The sequence below is a fragment of the Manihot esculenta genome, chromosome 11, assembly GCF_001659605.2.
Source record: "Manihot esculenta cultivar AM560-2 chromosome 11, M.esculenta_v8, whole genome shotgun sequence".
Lineage (NCBI taxonomy): Eukaryota > Viridiplantae > Streptophyta > Magnoliopsida > Malpighiales > Euphorbiaceae > Manihot > Manihot esculenta.
In genome coordinates this window covers 14892982-14910143 of record NC_035171.2, presented here as the reverse complement: position 1 = coordinate 14910143, position 17162 = coordinate 14892982, and the positions used below count along the sequence as shown (strand labels likewise).

General features: G+C 36.0%; 1 protein-coding gene across 3 annotated transcripts; it reads right to left on the bottom strand.

The window, feature by feature from the left end:
* Window positions 1–2805: 2805 nt before the first annotated feature.
* On the bottom strand, window positions 2806–16713 carry LOC110625912 (NADH dehydrogenase [ubiquinone] 1 beta subcomplex subunit 9). Of its 3 annotated transcripts, XM_021771605.2 has the most exons (7): window positions 16395–16713; window positions 16257–16298; window positions 16080–16161; window positions 14724–14768; window positions 14484–14539; window positions 3755–3889; window positions 2806–3506 (listed from the first exon to the last, which is right to left on the bottom strand). In XM_021771605.2, exons 1-7 carry the CDS (start codon window positions 16650–16652, stop codon window positions 3486–3488), a joined length of 639 nt encoding a protein of 212 aa, XP_021627297.1. In that variant the 5' UTR covers window positions 16653–16713; the 3' UTR covers window positions 2806–3485. The 3 variants fall into 3 exon arrangements, with proteins under 3 accessions (XP_021627297.1, XP_021627298.1, XP_021627299.1); XM_021771606.2 differs by lacking the exon at window positions 14724–14768 and having other exon boundaries at window positions 16395–16709; XM_021771607.2 differs by lacking the exons at window positions 2806–3506; window positions 14724–14768 and having other exon boundaries at window positions 3669–3889; window positions 16395–16709.
* Between the last annotated feature and the right edge of the window lie 449 nt (window positions 16714–17162).

Here is a 17162-nt window from a genome sequence, read left to right as displayed (position 1 = left end):
AGATAGTACTAAAAGCAAGTATTTCTTTTGAATGCTTTATGGACTATGGAAGACTAACTGTTTGGCTTCAACTGAAGTAGCTCCTTTTGATTGAGAGAAAACTTGAGAGAATTTTGAGTATGAGAATCTCTAAACAGAGAGACAAACCTTGGTCAAATATGTTTTGTTTGTAAAAGTACATGCAATACCTGATTTTTGCATTGTGGTTGACTGGTAATATGTGAGAATTAGCTTATTTATTTGTGGGCTATCCTGGGTAATATCATATATTGTCAGGGACAAAGTAGCTCGCTGAGGGATTTACTTTCTCGCAGAAAGATGGTAGCAAAAAATTCCTTCCTCTGTCACTGGTTTTAGTTTTATTAGGAGGGAACACAAGAAGAGAGCTTTTGACAGGATCCTTTCTCTGTTCTCATAAATGGTGTAAAACTCATTATATTTTGTGTAGCGGATGCCTCTTTTGGCTATAAACTTGATAACTTGTTGGATTGCTGAAGTTTGTTGCCCTTTGCCAAGAGTTTAATTACAAAGAAGCGAACAATAATAACTGAAAAAGAAAATTGGAGCTCTTTTTTTTTTTTTTTGGGTTGGGGAGGGGGGGCAGGGGAAGGAGTTGCTGAAAAGGCAGAGTGAGTGTGTTAATGTTTAAGATAGTTCAATGACATGAGATGTGACAGAAACAATGTCTTTGAAATCATAAAAGAAAACCTGCATTGTTCTTTGCTATCAGAAGATATTAATTTGATTACCAGGGGGGATGAATTATTTTCTTGACAATAGTACACTGCTGGTCTCATAAATCACAAGATGTAAAGTTGTATGAAAAGAGCTGAATTCTTTTAGCAAAGCAATGTTTTATGAGGTCGAGGATTGGAGATAGGTATGACGCAAGCAATGTACAGTTGTAATTCACATAATTGATTTGCATCAACTTTGAAGTGATGCCCATTTCTCTTGTCTCATTTTTGCTGAAAATGATCAAACAAATCCAATTCACCACTAGCTCTCCAAGTATGCCAAGTCCCAATATCCTAGCGAGAAATTCCTCTTTCCGTGCATGTATTATGTCATAATGAACGTTTGGGTTTGAGTCTCTATTTTCGAAAATTAGATGATAACGTCCCTAAATTTTAGTTTTCTTGCACTTTTGCCCCACTGTTTATTCTTGTAAAATATAGTTGTTATTTAAGTGAATAAAAGGTAGTAAATGAGGAATAAATGTTTTATCAATAATATGATGACAGGTATTAGATATTGTCATACTTAAGTAAAATCTAAAAGAAAAAAAGATAAAAATAGTTTAATTCCATAGACCAAATAAGAAACAATAGTGACCACTCTAATTGAAGATGTGAAGAGATTATATTTGATGTTTCTTCTATGGTCAGTTGCAAGCAAAATCCTCTGTAAATGGTCCGCCAGAGTTGCAAAGGCTTTAGAAATTGTTGATTTTCCATGCTGCCAAGTGTAGTGAGATTGTAAATTTGAAAATTTGTGATATGCTTTGAGTGTGTTCATAATACAACTGAGAAGATAAGTTCAAGTTTGAATACCCTAGACCTCTTAGTTGTGATGGCTGGCTCAAAGCATAGCATCTCGATTCTCCTCTCTTCTCTCATTATTTATTTCTTTATCAATAAGTTGTCTTCTGTTATTTAAAAAAATTAAAATAATAGAACATTTTAATTAAATTTAAAAATAATAAGGACCAAGTAATTAACTTTGGAAAAATACAACCTCATAATAGGTATTATGGATAGACTATTTCCTTTGTTGCGTGCATAATTTCATACTCTATTTGTGTTGGGTTCAGGCGTTTACATGAAATAGCATGATAATACATGATATGTTTGATATGGGTTAATAAAATAAAATTAAGAGTATTTTTTTTATGAAATAATAATTAAAGCCTAAAGAAATTTTTTGATATTAAATGAAGTTAACTATTAATCTAGTAATAATGAGAAATAAAAAATATTGAAAGATTAAAATTTAATCCATTTAACTTAATATAATGTTCTTACGAAGATTGCACGGAAAGAAGTAGAATGATAAATATATATTCACTAAAAGTGATATTATTAATTTAATATAAATTTTAAACCAAAACTAAATATAATTAAATGAAATTAACTATTAGCTCCCTAATATATAACTATTCTTTAACCTCATACCAGATGTACTAAATGAAAAATAGTAATTTCGTGCCCTTTACTTAATTTTGTTCTCCAATACACTATTAACCAAATTAAGTGTTATTATTATTTTATAATTTAGGATCAGCTTAAGCTTCCAATTTGAAACTTTATAGTTCTGCAGAGAATTCAAGTGTTCCGATAGTTTAAAGCCCGTGGGCAAGTATTATAGCTCTTTAATGAAAATCTTTTTGTCCTACTACCTCACTTACAAAGATAGAGGAAAAGAAATCACATTGAAAAAACAAAAATTATCTCAAAAGAACATACTGAACAAGACAGTTGCGTTAATATCTGTATTGCTTACCTTTATGAAATCCGGCTTCCTCCTGCAATTGTTCTGACAAATTTAGAAACAAATCAGCTAGAATTGGAATCCCAAGAATCAGAAACAAGGAACCCAGGAGCATTGTTACAACTCCAATGTGAAAAGCCCAATCACTAACGCCTTTATATCTGCTAGAATTTGTAGCAAGTTTGAAGCCATTACGAATCGCCCATAACAGCATCACCATTGTAACTAGAGACCCACTAATCTGCAATGTTATTGCATGTACAGTGGCAGCTCTCCGGTGGTTGGTCTTCCTCACCTTGTCATCCATATTCGCCGGATGGGATGTCGATGTAAGTGCTTTTTTGTTTGTGGGTATGGTGATGAGATGCAGTGCATGAAGGAAGATGTTATGATCAAATGAGTATTAAAATAGCTTGATGGGTGCCTAGAGAAGTTCCAAGCCAAAGCAGGCTTAGCTTACCAATTTTTTTTATTTTTAGGGGGGGATTGGAAATGGTGGATTACATGTTTTGTGTTTTGTTTTATTTTATTGTTTATGGGATGTTTGACAAGGGAAAGGTGTTGACTGGATTTGATTAGATAAAGACCTATTTGGCATTGAGTTGGGAGGAGTTGGAAAGCTAGAAATGTGCATTTTAGAAAAAGCACAACTTTTAGATGTTTAAAATAAATAATTTGAGAAAAACTGTTCTATTACTTTAATGCCTTTATACCTAAATTATGTTAAAATAATTTTCAATAAGCCTTTTTTTTCTAACAGTAATGTCAAACACCCGAAATTAGATAACGTAAGCTTTTGAATTCGTAACAGACACGACAAATTCAGAATTGGAAATTGGCGGAACAATCAGTCATCGTGCGTGGATCTCTTGCTTACAGTGTGACTCAACAGATAAGAGTCGTTGTATATTTACATTGCAGGGTTTACTTTTTTCCTTATTCTAAGCAGCGTTCCGATCAAAGAGACAAAGGTGAATCCAGACCACAGTATCCATTTACAATCCAATGGCAATTTTCTGAAATAATAAATTAAATCAAAAGAAAAATAAAAATTTATTCACATCAAATTTTACAATAATTCAATTTAATTGATTTCTTTTATATTAATTATCTTATTTAAAAAGAAAGAATTCAACTCTTTTTAATTTAAAAATTATTAAATTTAAAAAAAATTAAAATCTTATATAATTATATATATATTACAAAATGAATCATGTCAATCAAAGGTTAAAAGAATTCTTTTTATCTTTCTTCAACACAATACCCTTTCTTGAGAGAAAACCAAATATAAAGCAGTGAAATATCTCGTAGTGTCTATAATTTGCCTTCTTGCAATAAACATAAAGACGACATGGGAGTCGCTCATGATCTTTTGGAGTAACACATGGATCATCTCAATCTGCAATAGCAATAAAGAAGCAGCTTCAGATAGAATATCAGTGCTTCAATTTAACAAGGAGAATGGTATATAGACTATAGAGAGAGGGACACACAGAGTCCGTTAATCATTTCTGAGAGAGAAACGGAATTGGGGGTGGAGGGCGGAAATAGTAATTCTACCGGGTGGAGGGCGGAAATAGTAATTCTATCGGTAGTTACTCTGATACCGTAATTACAATTTTTGATGAACCACGTAACGGAAAACAAAAAAATAAAAAAAATAAGATATAGAAAGTTTTACGAGTTCAAATTGATCCTTATAAATCGTCCTATGTTTCGGAAGAGGGAATCATTTATTCACGAAGAATTATAGAGAAAAAATAACCACACATTAACACAAACTCGATCACAAATCAACAATAGCAAATAATAGAAGAGAAAAAAATAACCACACATTAACACAAACTCGATTACAAATCAACAATAGCAAACAATAGAAGAGAAAAACAATGATCACAAGACTTTTCACTTTGGTGCACCTTTCACACTTTTCACATTCAAAACAAAGGAACGTCTGCTCCTTAAACAAGAGACTCAACGACCTTAGCCCCTCAAAGTAAAATACTGAAAAACCCCTCAATTCTTTTAAATGAAAGTAGGAAATCAAATATCATTGTTTCTTTTAATCCTCTAAAATGTTCCGTCTATTTTAAGGAATCAGTGCATCGACTTCTAAACGCTTTAAAAAATCTGTGCATTCTGAGCTTCTGGTCATTCTGAACTTCTGCATCCGGACTACTATTGCCCTAACAAGTCCTCAAGCTTCCGAACTACTCTTGCCCTCCAGCCTTCCGAGCTCTTCAAGTCTTAGCGAGTCTTCAAGCCTCCGGACTTTCCTTTCTGCCTTACAAGCTTCCAAGCTTCCAAGCATCCAAACTTCTGGACAATAGGTCTGCCTTAACAAGCATCTGGACTCCACCAGCCCTGCGAGCATCCTGGGCACTTCAACCCTTCTTTCATCAGGCTTGCCTTACTCAGCCTTGCTTCCATTAGGCAGGTCACCCTTCCTTCTGGCAGGTCTATCTTTCAGCAAATTACCCCATCAACAGGTCGTCACACCTCATTATAGGTCGTCACCTCGTCTTATCATCTGCTAGGCCATCAACTAGTCGTCTGATCTCTCTCTGTTTTTACCCAAAAGTCCCAAACTCTTTTGAAGAATTTGAGCATCAGTCTTTCAATTTCTCCACCTTACTTGAACTTCTTCAACTCAGAATCCTCATTTCTTCTTCGTCTTGACCTTCTTCATTTTTCGGTCAGCTTTAACAAGCTCAACGTCCTTTTGAACTTGTCAACCGATAAAATCTTGATGAGTGCATCTACAGGGTTCTATATGGATTTTTAAAACCTTAACAATGCCTTTAAATATCAAATCTCTAAGGAAGTGCAATATGATATTTATGTATTTGGTTCTTTCATGATGCACGTTATTATTTGACAAACTGATGGCACTCTGAGAATCACAAAACACCTCCACTGTCTCTTATTTGAACCCGAGCTCCTCCGCCAGACTTTTTAACCAGATTTCCTCTTTAATGGCTTCTATCAATGCCATATACTATACCTCTGTGATCAAAGAGCTACGATATGCTGCAGACCGGACTTTCAGCTTACAGACCCGACTTGCTTACAGGTCGTGATTACAACCCGAGAGAGAAGGATGCCTATGATCACAGAGATTACAACTTATTTATACATGCGAGATGATATTTAAGCAGGAAGGAAAATCAAGCCTATGATTATGCAATCCCTAAGATTAAGTTGAAAGTCCAGTCTACAGCCTATCACAATAGAGATGATTGCATATACTCTGCAGACGCTATCTAACAGACCCGACTCACGAGCAAGTTTCGGACCTTTTCCATTATTGTCCTATTCATCCTTTTTGCAACACCATCCTACTGTGGTGTATAAGCACATGTCATGTGCATTCGAATTCCCTGCTTCCTGCAAAATGAATCAAACTTTTGATTACAGTATTCAAGACCATTGTTTGTCCTCAACGTCTTGATCTTCTTTTCTGTTTGATTCTCCACTAAGCATCTCCATTCCACAAACTTCTTACAAACTTCTCAAAGGCTTAATCCTTTGATTTTAGAAAGTAAATCCAGATCTTTTTCAAGTAATCATCAATAAAGGAGATGAAATACTGACACTTTGATAGAGAAAAAGGAACGTTTAGTGATCCCATAGGTCTGAGTGAATGTAGTCAAGAATTCCCTTTGTTGTATGCTTTCCAGTCTCAAAGAACAACTTATGAAATTTACCAAAAACACAATTTTCACATAAATTTAGAGATGATAGATTGGTACCTTGAAGCAGACCCTTTTTGACTAGAGTCTCCATTTCCTTTTGACTCGTGTCCAAACTTGCTGTGCCAAAGGCAGATTTGATCCTGAGTAGCCTCGGATGGATTTCCTTCACCAAAAACTGTTTTGCCTTGCAAAACATATAGACCTTCTATCAGAGCTCTCTTTTCATGATAACTCTGCAGCCTTTGACAATCTTCATTATAGCTTTTGAGCCTTGTACCAACAGTCTTGCAATTCAAGTGCACCAAAAGAAATAAGATTTGTTTTGAATTCAAGAATATACCTCACTTGAGTTAACATCACAGTCATGCCATCATGCATTATGATCCATAATGTTTCGACTCTTTTAATATCGCAGGTTGTGTTGTTTCCCATCTTGACTCTGCCTTCATCTTTTTCTTCAAATGTGGCAAACCATTCTTTTCTCGAGGTCATGTGGAATGTACAGCATGAATCCAATATCTACTTTTCTTTAATTTCTGACTCTGGACAATACCTCTAGAGTTTCTGCCGTCAAAACTTTAAAATCTTGCATATTGTTGTTTGCAATTGCTGCTTTACCATTCTCATTTTGAGAACCTTTTTTATTGTTTTTCCTCGAGCAGCACTCCTTCTTGAAATGGTCTTTCTTGCCACAATACCAGCATTTTGCTTTACTTTTGGACTTTAATCTTGCCCTCGATTTGTTCTTGTCCCTATTCTTGTTGTCTCTATGCTCCGATCTTCCCTACCAGACCTTCACCTTGATTTCTTGTACCTTTTCGAGCATTAAGTTCTGCTTCTTTGGACCTTCTGCAGTCTTCACCTTTTTAGCCGCAATACTAGTTCTTGAATACTTCAAAACCTCCCTCAACTGTTCATGAGGAACATGCAAAGAATTCAATAGATATACTACTTGAAAATTTCCCTCCATCTTAACCTGCAAATTCTGCAAGTCGCACAACATCTTCTAGAAAACGTTCACGTTCTCCTCAATGGTTTTAAGATACGGATCCAATAGGGTAAATTTCTAACAATGTTGTGGAGCAAACTTATGTCATTCAAATGAATCTAAAAGGAGTTCAAAATCATTTTCATATGATCCATATATATTTGGGGCGTGCTTCAACTCATATGGGACAGATTTGGTGCAACACTTGCAATCATAGGCTTAGGGAGCTTAATCAAACCTATGGACTAAAACTACACAAAGGGAAGCCTAAAGTGAAGATCAAGTAAGACTTTTGTGAAGATTCAGCTTTGTTATGATGGGTTTGCTATATTTTTATTATTTAACACTTGTTTTATTTTAGCTTTGTTTGGGCTTGTATTCTGGCCATACTTTATCTTTTAAGTTTTAGAGTGTTGGGCCATGTTTTGAGCTTATGTTTTAATACTTATATGTTATTTTAGTGTGTGATTGGGCTTGGGCCTTATGTGTTTAAGTCAGGTCCAAGAAGAGTGTCTTAAGGTTTTATTTGTTTTTCTCCTTAGTATATAAGGATAAGAAACAATTGTAAGAGACAGCTTTTTAATCAAAATTTCAGAATTCTTCTCATGCCTTTGGCGTGTATTGCTTTGAGAGAGAGTGAGGATTTGCTTTCATCAATTGCACCAGGAATCTCGGCTTACTTATCAACTATTCGTTGTGGCGTTTGTCAGATTCTCATCTAAATCCTTCAATCATTGGTGTTTCAGCTTCTCTAAGTTTGGAGTGCCATAGGAGATGGGTTTATCAAATCTTTGGATTTCATATCTACTTGTGCGTGTGGGTTTGAGGCTTGTGCCATAGGATCCCGCATCAGTTGGTATCAGAGCCAAAGTGAGGTAAATTCTTATTTATCTCAAGATCTAGAGTTATTTTTTTGAGTTTTCTTTTTTTCGTTATTGATTTCGGTGAAAGCTTTTGTATTAATGGCTGCACCTTCTTGATAAATTATCACATAATCTCTTTTGGAAGAAAATTTGAAATCCAAAAAAAAAAAAACGAAAAAAAAAAATCGCCTTTGCCATATTTATCTTGATTTGGCCGAAATTGTGATATGTTTCCTTTTTCATCTATATTTCCTTACCTATCTCAATTGATTGCTATAGTTTATGGGAATCAAGTTTGAATTTTGAATTGGGTTGAATCCAGATTAGGAGACAAAAGAAATCTGCCTATTTCTTAAGGTGCACATTTAAGGCAACTGCATCTAAATCGATTTGATGTCAAATCCTTCTTTTAAGACCAGAATTTTCGTCCATGTTTCTGATCTGAGTGAAATTTACATTTTTCTTTTCTGATTCTATTTGTGGAGTTTTGAAACTTTTCTTTTTGGGTAGATTTATATAGATCCATATTTAATTTGCTTTGAAGTGAATTAAATTCAAACTTTTATTCAGGTTCATTTTTTTTATTTGAATTCTAAGTTTCTTTTTTGGTTTAAACTTGCTTTTGTTTTCTTGACATTGCTGGAGTATTGTTTGCTTGGGTCTATACTCTAGGTGATATTTTTCAAGTAGCATAAAGCCTAGTTCGTGTGTTACTTTCCAAATTGTCAATGTCTTCTTTCTAGTTTTTTTGCACACTTCCTTCTATCTTTAGGTTTTCTTCTTTGTTTCATTAAACGCACCTTGTGGTTGGTTGGTTGACCTTAGTTTCTGAAGTGCAATTGAAAAATCAGCAAAAGAATGGTAAGAGTGCAAACACTTGAGTACTTTTTTTAACACAATATTTGCTAGTTCTTTTTGTTCTTTGTTGATTTAAGGTAGGATAAGTAAAGACAAGAATGTGGTGGATCGTACTGATGGAAGTGAATCGAATATGGGTAACGATTATAAGCTCTTTAAGAAGTCAGTCACTGGTGAGTTACAAAGGCTCAATAAGACTCTTGAGAGGTTGACTGAAACTATGAAGAGTTTGAATGTCTCACAAGCTTCCACTTCTACAAAAATACCTCAAAAAACTCCTAATTGCAATAACGACTGTGATGATTCGGATGTGTTGGTTCATAATGTGTTGCTTGCTGCACATTGTGAGATGCTTGTTGCTAGGCGTGCTCTGAATATGCAGGTTAAGGAAGAAAGCCTAGAACAACGGGAAAACATATTTCACACTAGGTGTTTGGTTAATGGAAAAGTGTGTACTCTCATTATTGATGGAGGTAGTTGCACAAATGTGGCTAGTGTGTATATGGTGAAAAAATTGGGCTTGACTTCTATTAAACACCCTAAGCCATATAGATTGCAATGGTTGAATGATTGTGGAGAGGTTAGGATTACGCACCAGGTGGTTATACCATTTTCTATTGGTAGGTACAAGGATGAGATCTTATGTGATGTGGTACCTATGCAGGCAAGCCATATGTTGTTGGATAGACCGTGGCAACATGATAGAAAGGTGCAACATGATGGGTTCAATAACAAGTACTCCTTCACTCACCTCAAGAGGTATATGTTGATCAAATAAAGATGCTGGAGAGGGAGAGGGAGGCTTCGGCCTTGGCCACAAAGAGGAGTGAAAGCTTGAATTCTGCGGAAAAGATGAGAGAAAAGAGTGAGTTTGAGGGTAAAGAGGCTGGGAAAGAATCAAGACTAGTTCAAGGAGGGAAGGTGGAGAATGAAAAGGAGAAAGAAGAGGCTAAAGTTCCAATCTCAACTTCCATTGAGATTGAAATTGAAGAGGAAGTTGTAATGCATGAATCTAATGTAGCTGTTGTTGAAAATTCCATCAATGAACTCATAGAAGAGGTTGTGAATGATGATGGACATGGGCAGCACGTGATTGATGAGGTGGAGGAGGTGAATGAGACTGTTTTGGAAGTTGTAGAGGAGAATGGGTCACATCCACAAGATCTTTCTATGACTAATATTTTTATGCCTAGTTCATTTGTTCTTGATGTGCAGGTTGTTGATGAAAACATTCATGACGAAAGTTTTATCCTATTTCCACCTATTCAAAAGGAGGTCTTTGAAGATACATGGGTTCCTAAAGCTTCCCTTTTTGACATAAATATCAGCAAGATTCGAGGACGAATCTTTTCTAAAGAAGGAGAGAATGATACAGATCCAATAGGGCAAATTTCTAACAATGGTTATGGTGTGGAGCAAACTTATGTCATTCAAATGGATCTAAAAGGAGTTCAAAATCATTTTCATATGATCCATACATATTTGGGGAGTGCTTCAACTCATATGGGACTGATTTGGTGCAACACTTGCAATCATAAGCTTAGGGAGCCTAATCAAACCTATGGGCTAAAACTACACAAAGGGAAGCCTAAAGTGAAGATCAAGTAAGACTTTTGTGAAGATTCAGCTTTGTTATGATGGGCTTGCTATATTTTTATTATTTAACACTTGTTTTATTTTAGCTTTATTTGGGCTTGTATTCTGGCCATACTTTATCTTTTAAGTTTTAGAGTGTTGGGCCATGTTTTGGGCTTATGTTTTAATACTTATGTGTTATTTTAGTGTGTGATTGGGTTTGGGCCTTATGTGTTTAAGTCAGGTCCAAGAAGAGTGTCTTAGGGTTTTATTTGTTTTTCTCCTTAGTATATAAGGATAAGAAACAATTGTAAGAGGCAGCTTTTTAATCAAAATTTCAGAATTCTTCTCATGCCTTTGGCGTGTATTGCTTTGAGTGAGAGTGAGGATTTGCTTTCATCAATTGCACCAGGAATCTTGGCTTACTTATCAACTATTCGTTGTGGCGTTTGTCAGATTCTCATCTAAATCCTTCGATCATTAGTGTTTCAGCTTCTCTAAGTTTGGGGTGCCATAGGAGGTGGGTTTATCAAATTTTTGGATTTCATATCTACTTGTGCGTGTGGGCTTGAGACTTGTGCCATAGGGTTCCGCATCAGTTTTGCCCTTATCCATCTTGAAGCCCGAAACCTCTGCATCAGATACATTTATGTTAGGTAAAGATTGTTCCAAATAGAGTTTCTCATGGTTTTGCCCTCGTCCATCTTGAAGCCTGAAACCTCTGCATCAGGTACATTCTGTTGGGTAAAGATTGTTCCAAATAGAGTTTCTCCAGAAGTCTCCAGATTCCAAAAGCAGCCTTTTCATGTATCATTTTTTTGAAAATCTAATCCAAGAGACACAAAACTATCAAGTTCCTGACCTTCTTACTTCTCTCTTCTTGACCATTAGATGACCTTCTTACTTCTCTCTTCTTGACCATTAGGCCGGCTCCCCAATCTCTTTCTCTTTGGATCTTACTCTGAGATGATTATTAAAGCAGCCCAAAAGATTTCGAGATTTTTAGAGTTAAAGAAATGATTCTTTTTTGGACTGAAGTTTTGGGTTCCTTTGATTCATTTTCTTCCTCAAGATTCCATGTTTCTGGATCATCATTGAGAGCATCTTGCAGCTCCATGATGTCGAGACTTATATTGATCTTTTCTTTCCAGAGCAAATCTCCTCTCCTATCAAACTTCTTAACTTCAAGTTTCTACATTGTCGACGCCATTCTTTTCTCAACTAGACTTCAAGAAAATTGACCAGCGATGAACCTAGCTCCATGATCTTGAGACTTATATCGATCTTTTCTTTCCAGAGCAAATCTCCTCTCCCATCAAACTTCTCAACATCAAGTTTCTACATTGTCGACGCCATTCTTTTCTCAATTAGACTTCAAGAAAATTGATCGGCGATGAACCTCCCCGCTCACAAACTATGCTCTGGAACCACTTGTAGTTACTCTGATATCGTAACTCCGATCTCTAGTGAGCGACATAACGGAAAATAAGAAAATAAAAAAAAAAACACAGAGAGTTTTACGAATTCGAATCAATGTTTGTGGATCGTCCTACGTCTCGAAAGAGGGAATCCTTTATTTACAAAAAATTACAAAGAAAGAACAACCACACAGGAGCACAAGCTTGATTACAAATTAATAATGGCAGAGAAAAACAACAATCACAGAGTTTTTCACTTTGCGCACCTTTCACACTTCTCACACTCAAAACAGAGGGACGTCTGCTCCTTAAATAGCAGACTCAACGATCTTGGCAGCACAATGTAAAAGACTGAAAAACCCTCATTTCTTTTAAATGAAGGCAAAAAATCAAACGTCGTAGTTCCTTTTAATCCTCTCAGACGTTCCGACCACGTTAAAGAATCAGTGCATCAGGCCTTCTAAGCACTTTGAAGAATCCGTGCATTCTGAGCTTCTGGACATTCTAAACTTCCGCATCCGAGTTACTCTTGCCCTGACGAGTCCTCAGGCTTCCGAGCTACTCTCGCCCTCCAGCCTTCTGAGCTTCCGAGCTCTTCAAGCCTTAGAGAGTCTTCGAGCCTCCAGACTTTTCTTTCTGTGTTGCAAGCTTCCGAGCATCCGAGCTTCTGGACAACCGGACTGCCTTGACGAGCATCCGGGCTTCACTAGCCCTACGAACATCCCAAGCACTTCAACCCTTCTATCATCAGACCTGCCTTCCTCCACCCTACTTCCATTAGGCAGGTCAGCCCTTCCTTCTAGCAAGTCTACCCTTTAGCAAATTACCCCGTCAACAGGTCATCACACCTTGTCATAGATCGTCACCCGTCTTATCATGCCAGGCGGTTGTATGATTTTTACTTAGAAATCCCAAACTCTTTTGAAGAATTTGAGTATCGGTCCTTCACTATCTGAGACTCTTTTTCTTTAATGAAACTGAAATAGGGAGAAAGAAAATATATTACAGAAACCAGAAGCTCGCACCTTTTGTACAAGCTCACACCTAAATTTATTGGTAATAGTGTGCCAAGCAATTGACTGTAGGGCTAACATTTATTTCTACTACGAAAATATATGCAGAATTAATCATTATCTTCTCGACCATAGTCATAAACTATCTCAATCTGCAATGCCCACAAAATATCAGAATTAATGAGGGGAAAAAAAATTAAAATATGCAGATTAGAAAGCAAAATACATTGATGAATATTTATACCCATATATAAACTAGGTTACCCCCAAATATCAACTAGGTTACCCCCAAATATCAACTACTGCTTAGTTCTGACACTGAATTTCACAGAGGCAATAACAAATATAAATGGAAATAGCACAGTGATATATCACCCCAAAGTAGCATGGTTCATTCAGACAACACGGTTCATATAGTCCATATGGTCCATTCAGCCAGATACATAGTTTGGAAATATGATTCAACCACTCCGTTCGGTCAGATAGATGATTCGACTGGGTTCGGTTACATGGTTTGGCCATATTGTTTGGTCAAATAATTGATACGTCCAAAAGTTGGTTCAGTAACATGGTTCATGCAGTTCTATGGTTCAACCACTATGAAACTCGTCCAAACAGAATGAGAGAGTATGTCACATAGTTTATTCAGCCATATGGCTCAGCCACTCTAAGGAAGTCCAACAAAATAGAAGAACCTCAGTTGAAGATAACAATCCCTATATTTTTGGATTATCAATACTACCGCTAAATAAGAATGTAACCACTATCTAAAGTCGATATAAGAAGATCTATAATCATAGCAAGGGATATCCTTCTTCCTAGTTAATTCCATATACTATTCTCTTTAGTCAGTTTTATATTGACTTTATTAATTTAAAGGTTGAAGAGGTTACCAAACTAACCCACCCAGTGTTTCATTTTTGTCTTATAGGTCGAAACTTGCAGGAAATCCATGAACCACATCATACAGTAAAAATAAACGGTGGGTGGAGCCTCACCTTAATTAAGTTTGTTCCCCCTTCTTTCCTACCTGTCTAGAGTATGTTGGCTGTTTTTGCCGCTAGTACTACAATACTTAAAGAATAAAAAAATGGACTTCTCAAAAGAAAAAAAAAAACTCAGATTCACCTAAAGAACGAATGGAAATCATAAAAACAAGATGATTATCAACAATGAGATTGTATCATAACCAACATCCAAACTTTTTTTAACATTAATCTCATTATCTCATAAGATTCACTTTCAGCAGGAAAAACCACATGTAAGTTCCCCAAATAAAGTTCAAAGGCATGCGACAAACAATGTATCCCTGAACTATGTTGATTTAAAATGGTAAATACAAATGACACTATCCAGGAAATGTATATTTCCACACATACATCTTAGCTACGAAAGAAGAATACCAAAGCAATACTTAGGCCAACAAATTTAACTTCCACAAACACCCACGCACATAAAGGTTTTAATCACAACAACTCAGTGACATCCTAAACAAAAACATGCAGAAAGGGAGGGGAATGAATAAGTGAAAAAAAGATAACATGATTGTATACAGACAAGATGAGCATATTTTAGTCAATTACCCCAGAAGGTGGAGTTGGATTTCGAGTGAACTTGCTACCACCAGGAGCCCAAGGAACTGTAAGCAAATGAGATCAATGAGTTAGAGAACTACATTAGCAGCTTTAACAGGAAAAGTACCACAATAAAACGCCACACTCTCACAAACACATACAGGTAAATTATATGCACTTAAAACAAAAAGAAGAAAGAATGAATAGATTTCATCGATTCCCTTTCATGGAAATAATTCCTCTTTGTACCTGGTTTCACCTCCTTGGCAAACATTCCATGCTTTTTTTCTAATGCTAGAGAGAGAGAGAGAGAGAGAGAGAGAGAAAGAGAGAGAGAACAAAAGGCAGTCATCCATCAAATTATAGTTCCAATAAGATGAGATCCAAGTATCCTAAACTACAATTATTGTACATGGGTCCCAACAAAGAAGAGAATGAGGGGATACTGCTTATAATTTTTCTAGTAGAGAGAGAGAACCAAAGGCAGTCATCCATCAAATTATAGTTCCAATAAGATGAGATCCAAGTATCCTAAACTAAAATTATTGTACATGAAGGTCCCAACAAAGAAGAGAATGAGGGGAGACTGCTTATAATTTTTCTAGTATAAAGAGGAAAACCTTAATCTGTATAAGCAATTCTAATCTTTTTCTCCTTTATGGAGAAAAAGCAGGTGGCTCTCAGTGAACACATATAGGTCAATGCCAAACCAAGTGTAATCCTAATGTCTTCACTCTCTCTCTCTCTCTCTCTCTGTCTCTCTCTCTCTCACACACACACACACATCTTATTTCAGTGCATGCGTTTGCTACATGGTAATTTTCTAACAAGCATTTTGCCATTTTCAAAATTTTGTTAACAGATAACTTATTTGTGGCCTCAAACCTACACCTCATAAAGGCTCTTATAATTTAAATAGACCACATATCTTACTATGAGCACTATGGTAACGTTGCAACAAATTTTAACAATAAGCATAAAAATGCAAACATATATACTTGGATAATCAGTGACTCTGTCCTTGAATATCCGGTGGTCCTTTACCAAAAAATCATTACAGAAAAAATCTCTCCATTCCAAGTTGTAGACACAACTTGAGAAGTCATTTAAGAAGACAAAGAATATTTTTCTTCAATTTATCCGATTCCTGCTTGGCTGAAAACCTGACGATGGCAAGCTGCAACACGACAGCAAACTGGCCAAGGAATTCTCTTATTCCAACACCCTTCCAAATATAAAATAAGCTTTCTAGGTCAGAGCTGAATGAGGATAAAACCTTTCCTCTATATGTGTGTTTGCGCGCGCGCTACAAAGACAGGCTTGCACAAGCAATTATCAGATATAAATTGAGTTGAAAGATCATCATCTTGTGGCACTCCTCTTAATTTCTGATACTTTTCACATGACTTGATAGAAAAGACATAAGAGGCTATCACCAACTATGAAAACGATCTTCCGCAACACATAATTTGAATTTATAAACAACTGACCTGAACATAATTGCAAATCACCTTAACATAGGTTATCATTCTCCAATGAAACCGAGAATCAAAATGCAAAACAGAAAAAGAATCAAAAGCAAATCCGAGCATCTAATTATTTTACCAATATAAGGATCAGGATGCCGCCACTTATTATACTGTGCCTCTCCTTCAGCAATCATTCTATCAATGGCGTCCTGATCCTCCTGCAAGCTCATAGAAACCGCATATTCACTCTACAAACTTACCAAAACTGCTTTCGTGATTAAAACAAATATTTCACTAAATAATGAGAACGAACCACATGCTTTTTGGCGTCGAACTTCTCGCGGAGGTTCGAAGCCTGGATTGATAAAAAAAAAAATTTAGTGTTAATTACGTAAGTGAGAGCTGAATTAGAGTGAGATCTGAATGAGATGTTGAGATTAGGGAAATGTACATCTTGATAAAAGAGGTGGCGGTGGACGGCCCAGTTGAGAGTATCTCTAAGAGCTCGACGGTAGGGGATCTGAACTCTCTCCTTCTGTGCTGCTCTCCTTGCTAGGTACGCCGTGGTTGACACACTCATTTTCTCTCTCTCTGGAACCTTCTCAGTTATCGCAGCTTCTGTTAAGAGAGGAAGCGCAATCTTCTTTGAACAAAACGATGCGTTTTTAGGCCACTTTCCAATTGGAAAGGCGACAGCCAACAGGGACATCTTGTTTAACGTTCACTTGTACGCATGGTTTGGCAGTTTGCCATTGGATTTACCATCCAAAGAGAAGCAGCGAAAGGACTTATATATATCAGTTCATAAATATAGTGAAATACACATCAATATTAATTTAATTTAGATAAACATTGTTTATTTTTAAAAAATTTTGACGGTATGAAATACACATGGCTAGTTGTACATCAAGTGTTCAATGAATTGCCCCCCTTTATTTCAACTCTGAAGTCCAACGATGTGGACAAAACTTGGAAAAATGGATGTTGTGATCTTGATATAATACCTGATTTATACGTCACCAGTGAAAATAATTATAATGAAATGTCAGGTACCGAACCTTTCAAATTTACCAATTTTTAGTAAGTTGATGGTAAGTTTTTGAAATTTTGAAATCTTCAATAAAAACATTGGCTTACCTAAAACAAACTTTTTTTCCAATTTAGAAACTATCTTACGTTTAAAAAACTTCATCTCATAAGATTTCAATTGAAGCATTTG